Genomic DNA, 14940 nt, shown 5'->3' with positions numbered 1-14940 from the left:
TGGTGTATAATGAAACTTTTCTAAGAGCAGTCAAAAACTTGAGATGTGCCTTGTTTGTCACTGTTTCCATATGTTAAAGGACTATTCTACTTGTTAAATATATTTAACGATGTCCTTATACCAAATATAAGTGTGAGTGCTTTCAATTAGAGAGAATGATGGGAGACTAGCTTTGTGGATGTATACCAATACAAAGTTACAGACAGTATTGAGAAACAACTTAGAAAATGTTGTTGATTGTAGTTGTCTCTGTGAACCAACACACTTACTGCTCTACTATACTTACCAATCTACGAGGACCGCAAGCAGCTTCAGAGGAATGTATAAGCATGCTGTTGAAAGGGCACGCTAGCATTGTTGCCATCATTTATTCATTAATGACTCTCATATTCAGATTGGACTTGTACTGCTGTTGTTTAAACTTGACTATCAATTTGCTTTCAGGTACATATACCCCTGGGGTATGCAAAAGTTTTCCGGGGGGGGGGAGAGGGATCATCAACTTCTCTAGATATTTGCCTAGTTTTACAACCGCCAACATAGAAAGCACTAGCAAAGTCAGTACAAACTAAAATTTCATACAATGACTTGTTTATACTGCTTGATATACTATACACTGGAATGTAAGTACAATATTGATCTTCCAATTGATTTTTTTCATAATATGATATGTAAACAATCTTTCACTAAGAATGCTGTGACACTTGTGAAGAGGACCTGAAACATAAGCCTACGAATCACAGGCCTGATTTCATATTTGAAGCCTAGGGAAAAGTAGTCAAGGTTTTGCTAATATAAAGCAAAGTTGAGGTGTGAGAAGGAGGCAGGTCCTGCTCAAGGAATCTGGTGAGAAGAGGGATGATACTGTAGTAAAGGTAAAATGGTTACCTGGTAAGTATATACCTTACTACCATGCTTACTGAATCACCAGTTAACTGGAGAGCCCTGCCAACAGCAACCTGACCAACAGGACCCCAGCAGCTGCAGGTGGAACTGGAGCAGCTCCTGCTGCCTGCAGCCAGAGCAGCCTGGTGGGACAGTACATGGTCAGAGCAGCTCCCACTACTTGTGGCTACAGCAAAACCAAACCAGAGCCGCCCCATGGCCAGTGGTTAACTGGTCAAACAAATAGTTTAACCGGCTAACTTTTGAGTGTTTTTTGCATCACTAATGGGCATCATGAAATCATAATGGATAGAACTGATCTGAGATCAGAATTAGAACTTGCTGAAGAAAATTCTAAATATTGTTATTACTCAGGTTAAATTTTGTTGGAATGTCATGTCACAGCACTGATTCGTGAAGGAGCTTGTACCGAGGTATAGATTAATAATCTAAATGGGGAACTATCAACTGGAGGTGGCCAAAAGTAGGAATATATTTTTTCAATTTGAAAAACTTTGTTGGTTGGTGTTTCTTTGTTGCAAAACCAAAAGCAGACCTGTGACCTATTTTATCCGAACATAACATGGATCCAGTTTTAGACAATCTGTTCTTGGCATGGCTTCTGTGATAATGGGTACATTTTTGGGGGATTTTTTTATCCACCCTTCCCCCCCCACATTCTTCCCCGCCCTCATGTCATAAACATGACACTTCTCAGCTATTCTGAGAGGAATTCTAGGTAACTACTAACACTATGCAAAAAGTGTCATTTTGCCTTTAGTCATGTTTTTTCTAGCGAACTACAACAGAAAATGTAGTGCCAGTTTTTCAAAACCTACTGCTTGACTTGCACCTTGCAAAATATACATACATACATGTATCTCTCCAATTTTATGAACAGTGGGTGTATCCACATGCAAGTACAAGTGATCCAACGGATGTTCCTGTACCACAGAGTCCTGGATCACAGAACCCAGGTCTGGCAACAGGGCAGGAGTGCAGCAGGTAGTGCCGGTGACTCAGCCAGGAGTCCTTTGTTGGAAGAGGAGAGGGGGCACTATAGTGGGGAGCTCTGGCCCCAGTGGCCGGGGAGCTCCAGCCCAGCTGTAGTGGGGCAGGCAGCAGCCTGGGAGCTCCAGCCCCAGCTGCAGCCAGGGAGCCTCAGCCTTTGTGTGATGCTCTGGCTGCGGCTAGAAAGTCCTGGCTGGGCAGATGGGCTGGGACTTGAGCCCTAGCCCAGGGAGCAGCAGGGGCCATGAAGGGAGGGACATCACCTCGTCTGGCAAATCCCCTCATTCAGCACTTTTCAGGCCAAGGATCCTGGACCAGGGAAGTCCAATCTGTACCCATTCGTGGTCCTGACTTTTACATAAATGTGTGTGTATACATGCACATGCTTGTTGGGGGCAAGTCAGCTGCCAAGTTTTTAAATTTGTTACCTCGGGTTTTTTGATCAATTTGCTATTTTCTCTAATGGTGTCATGTCACTATACTGTACTCTCTAGAATGGAGAGAAAAGGATTAGTTCAGCTGGTTAATATTCCACCCTCAGCTTGTTGTAATTAAGGTGTAATATAATACTGCCCAATCACTATAGAGTGCCTCATTTCCGAACGAATGAAAAGCATAACATCATTGGATATTCTGTTCACTTGATGTTCCAAGCTAACAGCAAATCAATATTTCCTGAAAGATTAAATGTCTGAGTTGAAGTCTTGCAGGGTAGACAACATTTTATTTATAGTTCCCTTGCCCTTACTTTTAGGCATTTTAAATGAAGAGCGCAGATCAAGTTTTTGCAGAAGTAATTGTGTGTACTCTTCACTGGTTTTTGATACAACATTTAGAGACTAAATGAAATGAACACTTTTTTTTTAAAAAGAGAGTCAGATTTAGGTTTGTGTTTTTGTTTTTTAATTCTTGTGGCTAATAGTACATAATGTAATCCTTGAAGGGAACAATTGTGCGGCTTCAGCAGCTTTGAAGAGGAAGTTATTCTTTGGCAGTAAGGCTTTTCTGGTCAGCGGGTAACTTGCTGTAGCGGAGATGGGGCTTCTGTCGTCGTGCTAAGGAAGGGCTGTAGCTCGTTCCCTGGGAGTTGGAAGACCTCCCTCTGTGTAAGTTTTCAGAAATTGGACTTGTAACTCTCACCCCTCTTGTGGGCAAATTATCGTCTCTCTCTGTTTCTGGAAAAGATTTCTGAACAATAAAGCTATATACAACATTACTCTTTGGTTTTGTTTTTCAACTTTGGCTTGACTTTAAGCAAATGCTCTTGGTACTGTTATGAAAGTACAGGTTGAACCGCTCTAGTCTTGCACCCTCAGCACCTGATTGGGGGCAAACCAGAGAATTTGTTGAACCATGGCATTGTCTAGTAGTATTACCAACACTTCCACTGTTTGTTGGGCTCTTAGAAAACATTGAGGGGTAAATTAGAGTTAAAAAACAGCATAGAACATTGAGAGGCAGAACTGATGGTTGTAAACAAACTTAATGGGGCCATGGGAAACTTGGCCACAGTCATGGTAAATGGACTAACTAAACTCATGCCGGACTACAGATGTTGCCAGACCAAAGAGTGCTGAACTAGAGAGGTTCAATCTGTAGTAGCCTGGAGGATCTCCAGCTGGATGACTCTGAAAAGAGAAGTGTTGGTCTCTGAGAAATTAGAAAAGTCCTTCCCCTGTTTCCCTTCTCCTTCCCATACAAATTCTCTTCCCTCCAACTCCCCCAGTCCCCTAACAGATATTTAAAATACGTGCTTTTACTTACTATAGGATTAAGTTAGAATTTTTGAGCCCTCTCTTCCCACTCCTCTTTTTGTGTCAAACCTGCCACCTCCCTGGTGTGCTAATACATGTTACAGCTGGCACAGTTTTGCGATCGTGTAAATAACTGAGACTGCCACTTTCTTGTAGGGGAGAAGCTAGTCTCCTTATTTAAAATGTTGCAAATTTGTTGTTGGCTTATCCTGCTTTGTTAACCTTTGCTGCACTTTCTGGGACCCAGGTGTATGACATCTGGATTTGGTGATCTGAAGGTGGTGAAACTACAAATAATGTGTTAGGGACTAGGGAAAGCATGTTTTACTTAGGGGAGGGATGTGCTTTTTGATGATGTAATAAGGCAAGGTGAAATCTAAAAACTAGTTGACAGGAAGTGTTTGGGCACATGTATGAAGAATAGCAGGAGGTTTAGATTGGGGAGGAAGAAGTTGGGTGGATTTACAGAGTGGTCAGAGCTCACTGAAGTAAGATTGTCAGCAGCTGGAAATGTACTTTGCTTTGGTGATGAGCTGCAGGCATGGGGGAAAGTGCTCTATCTAGAAAGGCTGATTCAATGGTGGTAATAAAGATTCTCAGAAATCTAACACCCAATGAACTTGACACATTGCTGTATTTCTCTTCATCTTGGTGTAGAAATTGTCTCAACTCCTTAAAAATGTCAAGGATCTTACGTAAATAACCTCAAAGTGCAATACATTTCTCATTATATAGTATCCTAACTTTTTTAGAATTTCCATCACCTACCTTCTTCCGTTCCTCCACTTGTATCTGATGCTCTACTTGAAGGCCTGAATAGAAAAGGGAGAGCTTATAAAGAAACAGTAGATATATTATGTCAGCTGCTGTATATGGCAATGGTTTAGAGTTCTTTGCTATTTCTCCAGTTGTATACCTTTAGACCACAGATGGAATCTTTCACAGCTATAGCAACATTTTCAATTCAGATTCTGATAAGCTTCAATCACAAAACCAATGTTTTCACCATTTAAATTTTTAATATAATTCATTTCCATTCTTGTTTCTATTCTAAATTCTGATCTGTTTTGCATGAAAAGTTTCCTTCCAAAAAACAATCTGAGTAGGTGAATTAATTTAAAGAACAATTGAATAATACACACGAAACGGTTCATAGTTTATACAGGCATATTCACCAACAGATGTACTTAATATATTGCACACTGAAGATTCCAGACTCATCTCTGATAGTAAAAGACATCTCTGCCCCAACGCCACATTTATTTATTACTGATTACTTTGAGCAATGATGCGTATAAAACAACATAATCCTTTGCTCCAAGTAAATGATCAATTATTATGGGCTTGGAGTTTTGAAATAGGAACATGTTCAACTTCAAATAAGTCTAAGTTTATAGAACTTCATTTAGTACTTTTCAAAACAAGCAAAAGTTGCAGAACCTATTAAGCTATTTTTTTTAAACTGCTTGCTTATGAAAACATGTTTTCTCCATCTTAATTAGCATGGAGTGAGCCAAATTCAAACTAAATGTTTTGGGGAAGTTGTGAAATGCCTGACTAATTCAGTTCTTGTTACACACTATTTTAGACCCCAGTCCTGCAAATTCTTGGGCTTTTCATCTGTGACCAGGGTGACTTGAATGGAGCAATCCAAGTGCATAATTTTAAGCACATTCATAAAGGTTTACAGGTCTGAGTTACTGTTTCTAATTGATATCAGAATCAGTCTGAGACAATATTTCAATACTTCTATGTTTGACAAGATTTCTGCAAGTCTAGAAGCAGAGAAGTACCTGTAATCAGGAGAGAGAGAGATTATTTTAAGGTTTTCAGACATCAGCAGTTCTAGGTAAGCATGAGAAAATCATTCAAAATTTGAATACTTCTGTGAACATGAACTCCTAACTTAGACATGCATCTAACGAAGTGGGTCTTTGCCCACGAAAGCTTATGCTCCAACACTTCAGTTAGTCTATAAGGTGCCACAGGACTCCTTACCGCTTTTCCTAATCTTTTGAGTGTAACTGATGCTACCAAAATTAAAGCAGACTTTACCTGAACTTGTTAATTTCCTCCCTAGGTTCTGTCCAAGGGGCATGAGAAGGCTTCATTGTATCATGGAAATGGAAGTTCTTCACTGCATTTTCTTTTGGGGTATTTTGCCGATAATTCAACAAGTCTCTGCTAGTCATTTCTGAGCGAATCAAATTTGATACAAACTCTTTCTCTGCAACAGCAAGAACCACCAGGAAAAAAAAACTTTCTTTGAAAGCAGTTGCTTTTTTAAAAAAAAATTGAGGAATGGCAAAATGCATTTAAGACTATATTAAATTAATTGGATAGTTTCTAAAATAAATCTGAATTGTGCATCTTTACGTAAAACTTCATTTTCGTATAGTTCATGAGTGCTAGACTTTTTTTATTTAAAAAGATCTATTCTAATCATTTAATTTTTCAAATTAAAAAAAAAGCTGTAATTGGAGCATTGCCTGTTGCTCTTTGGTTAAGCCTACGAAGTTTCCATTATATATTCAACATTGCCCACCTTCTCTCTACAGTTTTAAAATCATATTTGCCTTCTAACTGCCCGGGTAGAATTTTTCTATAAAAATGTGAATTAAACAGAAGCATAGTTTTTGGATTTATCAGCGTTCAAAAACTACATCACTTGCTATTTTGTTTCTTTAAAACCCATAGTTTACTGACATCTACTTTCTGAGATGTAGGCTGTAGGTACTAAAAGGGCTGGGAGGGTTAGACACACGTGTCTGTTCCTGACACATACATGCACACCATGCACAACATCTTTCCAGTAGTCATTGGGCATCTAGCTCATTCATGCCCCTTTGAGAACTGGAGCTGTATTGCCCTGCACCAAAGCTGATTGATTAAAGCATATTATTAATTTTGAATTTGGAACGTCAACCACTGGCTCTGATGAGTGCAGCATGCTTGCTGCTGACCTAACTTTCTCAAGCTAGATCTTGAAATGTAAATGTAAATACTCAAGGAGGCTCTGTAATTATATTTTCTACCAAAAAGCTTGTGGGATATTATCTGATTAAAATATAGCAATATAGATCACTGTGACAACCACTGTTTATATATTTACAATAGATCTTGTACAAACAGTGGCAGACAGGGTGTCTATGTAAAGGTAATTTGCTGAATATGATTATGCTATTTATGCATGTATCATTTGTGTATGAAAAGTTATGAATATTAGCTATGTACCCATATTTCAAATTATTGGCCCCTCTAGTAAGACACAGGAGTTATTTAGACAGCACATTGTGAAAGGACTGTTGAAGTTGAATGGCCCACCAAGCAATGCTTATCTCACAATGGATCATGGAAGATGCCCATCAGCACCTAATGGACTTTCGAACTAGGGTATAAGTAATGGCTTCTGCTGTGACTCAGCAAAATCAGACTTGATGTATGACTCGCCCATGTGAGATTTTTAGATACTAAAGGCTTGGCAGCAGCATGATTTTTGCCTCAGACTGGAATGCCTCAGAAAACTGTTATGATTTTTTGTTAGCCAGGATGGTGAGACAGAAGTTTACTTTCGTGGCTGGTTTGCTATCTCATGGGAAAATAATCAACAGCATCTGGGGGTATATCTGCCCTGCTTCTCAGTAATTTGTTCTAAATTTGATATTTGGAGTTGCGACCCTATGAATGCATGGCTATAGCTTGTACCTCTGTTTTAGGCCTACTTCTAGCTAGTACTCCTAGCCAAGTTCCCTGAGAAGGCAGCTTCCAGGTGAAATGTCTCTAAAAGCACAAGGAGTCAGGGTTGGCTAAATAAAAATGTTGGATGGTTAGTGTAACTACACATAGGTAGGTAATCATTGTGCTAGCATAATGCATTAAGCAGGTGCTGAAACCAAAGCCAAACAAAAGCATCCCGTACTTGCAAATCGGTCCTTGTAGCAGTATAACATACACATTTTTTCTGTGATTATTCCTTTGAGCGGTGTGTTTCAATGTGTAGTCTTTGAGCAGAATAATTCAATCAAGGCTGCAAAGTCATGCAATCAATGATATCCCAGTAACTAAAATTGCTACCCCAGTCCAACCACAGTTCATCTTTCTGCCCTCATTGTCATGTTTGTAGTCTATTGAATTCATTTCTGTGAGAATTCAAAGGTATTGCATGAGTGTAAGTGAAAGCAGAAATAGCCTTGTGATTAACTAGGAATTCTTGTTTCATATTTATGCCATGATTCAGTTTACCTGTTCAATTTTGTAGCGCTTCCTTACAGAATGAATGCAGCTAAATCAAATGAGGCTGTAAAGAAGTTGTGGCAGAACTAAACAGGAGAAGTAAAACAATGACACAAATAAGACCATTGATCACCTACCCAGCTCCAGACTAGCAATTGGTGAAGAGTGTACCTAGCTGGATCAATTCAGGTAAGATGTTTCAATCTTCCCAAGGCTAAGCTTCCAATCAAAAGACCCTAGTGGGTTAAAGTGCTGCTGGCAGCAAAGGGTTTTTTCTGGGGTGAGCTTGAAGAAGTCTGGTTGGGATGTGTCAGTGAGATGGCTCTGAGTGAGTCCTCTCAGCTAGTGGGAGAAATCCCCAAGCGGGTTAGGGTGGCTCTCCGAAGTAAGAGCAGGGAATTAAGTCTGATAATCCTGAGCCCTGGATAGAGTGGCAAGGTTTAAGGATGGGAATATATATGAAGATCTTTGTTGCTTTATGTCTTTTTCTCTAAGCACTATGTACCTTTCACGCACAAGAAATTATGCTCTATTTTGAAGAAGCTGTGTTTGTCTCATTGCACATGAAGATAAATCTGTGCAGGGTGAATTACTCAGTTGGAAACCAGGGAGCTGTAACCCAAGTCCTGGTCTGAGTGGGTGGCAATATAAAGGCCTGGCACTTGTGGGGATGTATTTGGTGAGACCATGAGAGAGGACAGTAGTGCAGCTAACCGTCTAGCTCCATTATTATTTTTAAAACCCATAAAAGCGCACGTGCATACGCACGCACATGCACACGCGCGCACACACACACACACGCACATATACATGTTTCACCTTTTATACTTGCCCTTGACAGCCACTCTTGAATCTCTGCAAGGGAGTCTGTCTGTAGAATGTCACGGAGTTTTTCCAAGACCTGCAAGAAGTGCAATACAACTACAGCTGACTGGGGGGTATAAATAATCTCTAGCTTTATAGTAGGGACATCAAACAATTTTTTTAAAAGGTGAGATTTTTTTAAGTTTTGATCAATCATTGGTTTTAATCACACTGTTAATAACAGAATATCAATTTGCAAGTCGACTCAGTCCTATTAGTTGATTTCTGAAGTTTACAAAAGTTTGTTTACATTAATGCAACAGGACCGACAGCCTGGCCAGCCCTGCTCTGCACCCCTGGAAGGGACAGAGCTAAAGGGTTGTGTCTGGGGCTAGGCAGCCTTCATCGCCATCTAGAGACTACTGTAGCTCCTCTAGGCAGCCCTTAGTGCTGACTGGAGAGCGCTGCATGATGTTCCAGCAGCAATTTAAACGGCCTGGGGATCCAACTGCCACTACTGCAGTAACTCCCTTTGATATCTCTCTCTCTCTCTCTAAGTGCTACATAGTCCTGTATTTTCCCTTAAATGTCTTCTAAGAGCTCAGTAAGCAGTTGAAGTGTTGGTAATACTGCTAGATAATACTGACCTCCTATGGTTTGGCAAATTCTCTGGTCCGGCACCAATCAGGTTCTGAGGGTGCTAGACTAGAGAGGTTTAACCTGTACTATATTGTATTCGACTTACAAATTAAACAGGTTAGCTAGATACAGACTGCAAGAACTGAAAACTCCCTGCGCTCCCTTCTGGGAAATGGATATATAACACAAAGGTAATCTAATATTTATATCTTACTTTTATTTCCTGATCCAGATAGTTTGGGGCATAGTTCACATTCTCTCTGACTTCTGGCCTGTAATGCATAAAACGGGCTGGCGAAGAGGGACGAGTAAGAGAAGAAGGCTGGATCTCCTGGCCAGCTGCAGTCAGTGAACGAGCTTGTGCTTTTTTCAAAGACTCTTCCTAAGAAGGAAGGAAGTTTTGAACAGGTTTGACAGATACCAGTTACACACTGAAAAGCACCCAACCTTGCTACTCTAGAAGCTGATGATGATTTTACCATTGGCTTCAATGGAAGCTGAAACTATCCCTCCAAGCATTAGAGATTCCGTACAACAGGGCCACAAATAAGGAGAAATTCAGTTAATAATTTAGCCTGCAGTAACTAGTCATAATAGGCACAGTGTCTCGATATGCCCAAGTGTTTGTGTCATAGACCCAGATCCACAAATGGCACTTAGTGTAATCACTTATAGGATTATGAGGCATCCCAGCACAGATTTTGTGGGTCACAGTGTTGCCTAAAACTGATTTAGACACCCGCCGACCTTGTGGATCATAATCCTTAAATCTGGATTTTTCTAATAATTAAAAAACAAGCTCACTCTGGATGTGAGTTATTGTAGGCATAGTTTTTCCCATTAAGCGCGTCTTATGGGAGAGTTACAAACTCTGGAAAAATCAGGGATTTGGAAAAGCATTCTTAGCTAACTGGTGATGGAAGGTTCTTCTTCTGGGTTCTCTTCCCAGCTCTGATGCTCAATAATGCTGACTGAGTCAGTTAACTCCTCTGTACTTCAGTTTACCAATTGGTTAAGGAGTGGGTATGATACTTAACAGGGTTTTGTGTTAGAGCACTTTTTTTCTACATTTTACAAAGTGCAAGGTGAATTGTTAGCTATCACAGATTACCGAGGAGGGATAAAAGAAAAATTGGCCTCTTGTAAATATTGTTCAGACTCTTAATTAGTCTCAATTATTGACATAAATATGCTGAATGATGAGAAGTTAGACAATGTTTATTTTACAGAAATGAACCCACATAATTTCAAGCCTCCCTCCTCTACTTGTTTGATGCTTGTGATCCCTCATTTTGAGTCCTTGTAATGTTTTAAACTAAGGCTGCAGTTTGTGTCCCACTGTTGGTCTCCTTGGCAGAGAGAGAGCGATGAGTGGGTGTATAGAATCTAGGTGCTAAGGACACAGCTGCTAAAAATAACTGCAAATCTTTCTTTACCTTTCTCAGTAAAGCAAGGAAGTCTCTTGTCCTTTTAGAGAACTCAGCCATTTCTTCTCTCCCAGGCTCTGGAAATTGATGCACAAATGTTTTCAGTGAGTTTTTATTGGAATCAAGATAATAAAATTCAGTTTTAATAGTTTCTGGGGTTATGCAAAATCATGGCTACTCACGTGAACCAGGTCGTGATAGCCCTTTCCCAATGTGTGGATAAGCCTGGAGATTTAGCATAGAGCTTCTGGGAGATGATATGTCCATGCTTTGTCCACTTAACTCATGATGCTGATCATGTTCTCGCTGTGGGGTTAAGATTTTGCTGGCAGCCTGGTGTGGTCTTGAAAAAGTGCCCGCATCTCTCACAACACAGACAGGCGCATTATTTAACCCTGAAGGAGAGGAGAACACCGATGCAAACTTCGTCACCATTATCGAACGTCTGCAGACCATTTTGGGGGTAGGGCTTCTGAGTGAGTGGAGGCTGCAGCTATAAAAATTCATTGATTTTTGTGTGTGTGTGTGTGTGTGTGTGTGTGTGTGTGTGTGTGTGTGTGTGTAATGAAGCTAGTGCTTGTGAAAGCAGAATGTATACAATACCAGAATATGTGCTGCACAGAAAAGAGAGTGCTAGCATCTCTGTGACTCGTACACGAATTCAAAAGATCTCAGTCATGACTCTGGGTCCAGAGCTTGACCCTTTGCAACCCACTATGTCAGAGGACTTAACCATTGCAGAAGCAATACACGCTGTCCTTGTGGGGAGAAGACTAGGGATGATAAATTTTGTTTAATCAACTAGTCGATGGATTTTCCGTCGATTAGTCAATAAGCAGGGGAGCCGCTGTGATGTTAGCTCTCAGCCCCAGGAGCTAACCCCGCTGTAGCTCTGCCTTTTAAGAGCCAGTAGGGTCAGCTGATTCCCGGCATGCGCTGGGTTCCCCCCTGCAGTGCTTTAGCCTTTTAAATGTATTAAGACCCTGCTTATCAGTTAGTTGCTTGCATCCCTAGAGAAGACATCTCATGTCCTTTGAGAAATTGTTCTTCTAGCTGACGCTTGAAGAGAGAAGCATTGACAAGCTCTGCATCTGGCAGGTTAGAGGTGGAAAAAAGGAGGTATTTTTATTTTATATTGCTTGATAAAGCAAGCAGGTTTGGCAGATTCTGTGCGCATTTCCTCTGCATCTCAAATAGTTCTCTCTGTTGCTGTGCTGCTTCTCTTGTTTGCATGGGAAAGTTTACTGTAAAGGTGCAAATTTAAAACACACCAAGAGTGTCCTTGGGCGAATAAGCTTAGTGCACTCCTCAAATGCATTTGAGATACTGTGCATGAAGGTGAGCTAATGCAGAGTGGCTAGTGTGCCCTAAGTACTCTGCATTACCTACTACAGAATTTCCCTTTGTAGGCAAAACTGAGCTTTGCTCTGGATTCCAATATGTTTTTAATTTGATATGAAACCAAAGCCTCAAGTTTTGCCCCTCAAGACCAAGCCTGGGTGAACAGAAACCCCGTTTCCTCCAAAATATAAACTTAAATTGGCAAGTTTTCCACAGCTCTGCTTGTGACCTTCTAACACCAAGTGTCTGCTTATTTAACTAAAGGAGCCACAAACATTTGAATAATAGAAGTGATCTATTCCAGTAGAGGGCAGAAGAACATAGAAGCTAGTCATTTTTTATGTGACAGTTTGCATTGGGTGCAGCTTGCTCAGGAAGGCTAGCCGGGGGGGGGGGGGGAGGAGATGTTGCCTTATATATTAAAGATATACACACTTGGATGGAGGTGAAGATGGACATAGGAGACTGAAGTGTTGAGTGTCTCTGGATTAGGCTAAAAGGGTAAAAAACAAGGGTGATGTCATGCTAGGGGAGTCTACCATAGGCCACCTACCCAGGTGGATGAGGCATTTTTTTAAACAACTAACAAAATCATCCAAAGCCCAAGATTTGGTGGTGATGGGGGGACTTCAACTATCCAGATATATGCTGGGGAAATAACACAGCGGGGCACAGACTATCCAATACGTTCTTGGACTGCATTGGAGACGACTTTTTATTTCAGAAGGTTGAAAAAGCTACCGTGGGGAAGCTGTTCTAGATTTGATTTTAACAAATAGTTGAGAATTTGAAAGTGGAAGGCAACTTGGGTGAAAGTGATAATGAAATCATAGAGTTCACAATTCTAAGGAAAGGTAGAAGGGAGAACAGCAAAATAGAGACAATGGATTTCAGGAAGGTGGCTTTTGGTAAGCTCAGAGAGCTGATAGGTAAGGTTCCATGGGAATCAAGACTGAGGGGAGAAACAACTGAGGAGAGTTGGCAGTTGTTCAAAGGGACATTATTAAGGGCCCAAAAGCAAGCTATTCTGCTGCGTAGGAAAGGTAGAAAATATGGCAAAAGACCACCTTGGCTTAACCATAAGATCTTGCATGATCTAAAAATGAAAAGGAGTCCTATAAAAAATGGAAAGTAGGACAAATTGCAAAGGATGAATATAGGCATACAACACAGGAATGCAGGGGCAAGATTAGAAAGGCAAAGGCACAATATGAGCTCAAACTAGGTACAGGAATACAGGGAAACAAGAAGACTTTTTATAAATACATTAGAATCAAGAGAAAGACCAAGGACAGGGTAGGCCCACTGGTCAGTGAGGAGGGTGAAACATTAACAGGAAACTTGGAAATGGAAGAGATGTTTAATCATTTCTTTTTTCGATCTTCACCGAGAAGTCTGAAGGAATGCCTAACATAGTGAAAGCTAGTGGGAAAGGGGTAGGTTTAGAAGATAAAATTAAAAAAGAACAAGTTAAAAATCACCTAGAAAAGTTAGATGCCTGCAAGTCACCAGGGCCTGATGAAATGCATCCTAGAATACTCAAGGAGCTGATAGAGGAGGTATCTGAGCCTCTAGCTATCATCTTTGGAAAATCATGGGAGACAGGAGAGATTCCAGAAGACTGAAAAAGTGCAAATATAGTGCCCATTTATAAAAAGGGAAATGAGAACAACCCAGGAAACTACAGACCAGTTAGTTTAACTTCAATGCCAGGGAAGATGATAAAACAAGTAATTAAGGAAATCATCTGCAAACACTTGGAAAGTAGTAAGGTGATAGGGTACAGCCAGCATGGATTTGTAAAGAACAAATCATGTCAAACTAATCTAATGGCTTTCTTTGATAGGATAACTAGTCTTGTGGATAAGGGAGAAGCGGTGGATGTGGTATACCTAGACTTTAGTAAGGCATTCAATATGGTCTCACGTGATATTCTTATCAATAAACTAGGCAAATACAACTTAGATGGGGCTACTATAAGGTGGGTGCATAACTGGCTAGATAACCATTCTCAGAGAGTAGTTATTAATGATTCTCAATCCTGCTGGAAAGGTATAGCAAGTGGGATTCTGCAGGGGTCTATTTTGGGACCGGCTCTGTTCCATATCTTCATCGATGATTTAGATATTGGCATAGAAAGCATGCTTATTAAGTTTGCAGATGATACTAAGGTGGGAGGAGTTACGACTACTTTGGAGGATAGGGTCATAATTCAAAATGATCTGGACAAATTGGAGAAATGGTCTGAGGTAAACAGGATGAAGTTTAATAAAGACAAATGTAAAGTACTCCACTTAGGAAGGAACAATCAGTTTCACACATACAGAACGGGAAGCGACTGTCTGGGAAGGAGTACGGCAGAAAGAAATCTAGGGGCTATAGTGGACCTCAAACTAAATATGAGTTGATGTGATGCTGTTGCAAAAAAAGCAAACACAATTCTGGGATGCATTAATAGGTGTATTGTGAGCAAGACACAAGTCATTCTTCTGCACTACTCTGTGCTGTTTAGGCCTCAGTTGGAGTACTGTGTCCAGTTCAGGGCACCGCATTTCAAGAAAGATGTGGAGAAATTGGAGAGGGTCCAGAGAAGAGCAACAAGAATGATTAAAGATCTAGAGAACATGACCTATGAAGGAAGGCTGAAAAAATTGGGTTTGTTTAGTTTAGAAAAGAGAAGATTGAGGGGGGACATGATAGCTGTTTTCAGGTATCTAAAAGGGTGTCATAAGGAGGAGGGAGAAAACTTGTTCATCTTGGCTTCTTAGAACAGAACAAGAAGCAATGAGCTTAAACTGCAGCAAGGGAGGTTTAGGTTGACCATTAGGAAAAAGTTCCTAACTGTC

At 40.5% G+C, this 14940-nt stretch overlaps 1 protein-coding gene across 3 annotated transcripts in view; it reads right to left on the bottom strand.

Annotated features, from left to right (window-relative positions):
• Nucleotides 1-2776: 2776 nt before the first annotated feature.
• The window catches only part of C5H4orf17 (chromosome 5 C4orf17 homolog), a 30535-nt gene continuing 18371 nt past the window's right edge, over nucleotides 2777-14940 (bottom strand). For all 3 annotated transcript variants that reach the window (XM_025189977.2, XM_025189975.2, XM_025189976.2), the window contains exons 3-9: nucleotides 10936-11148; nucleotides 10763-10830; nucleotides 9541-9708; nucleotides 8703-8784; nucleotides 5706-5877; nucleotides 4419-4462; nucleotides 2777-3071 (exon numbers count right to left, since the gene is read on the bottom strand). In XM_025189977.2, the coding sequence (XP_025045762.2) occupies nucleotides 2878-3071; nucleotides 4419-4462; nucleotides 5706-5877; nucleotides 8703-8784; nucleotides 9541-9708; nucleotides 10763-10830; nucleotides 10936-11148 (941 nt within the window). In that variant the 3' untranslated portion in view covers nucleotides 2777-2877. The remainder of the gene's footprint in view (nucleotides 3072-4418; nucleotides 4463-5705; nucleotides 5878-8702; nucleotides 8785-9540; nucleotides 9709-10762; nucleotides 10831-10935; nucleotides 11149-14940) is intronic.

Source organism: Pelodiscus sinensis, chromosome 5 (assembly GCF_049634645.1).
Source record: "Pelodiscus sinensis isolate JC-2024 chromosome 5, ASM4963464v1, whole genome shotgun sequence".
Lineage (NCBI taxonomy): Eukaryota > Metazoa > Chordata > Testudines > Trionychidae > Pelodiscus > Pelodiscus sinensis.
Note: the sequence above shows the minus strand (reverse complement) of the source record. Positions and strands in the feature narration are given on the sequence as shown.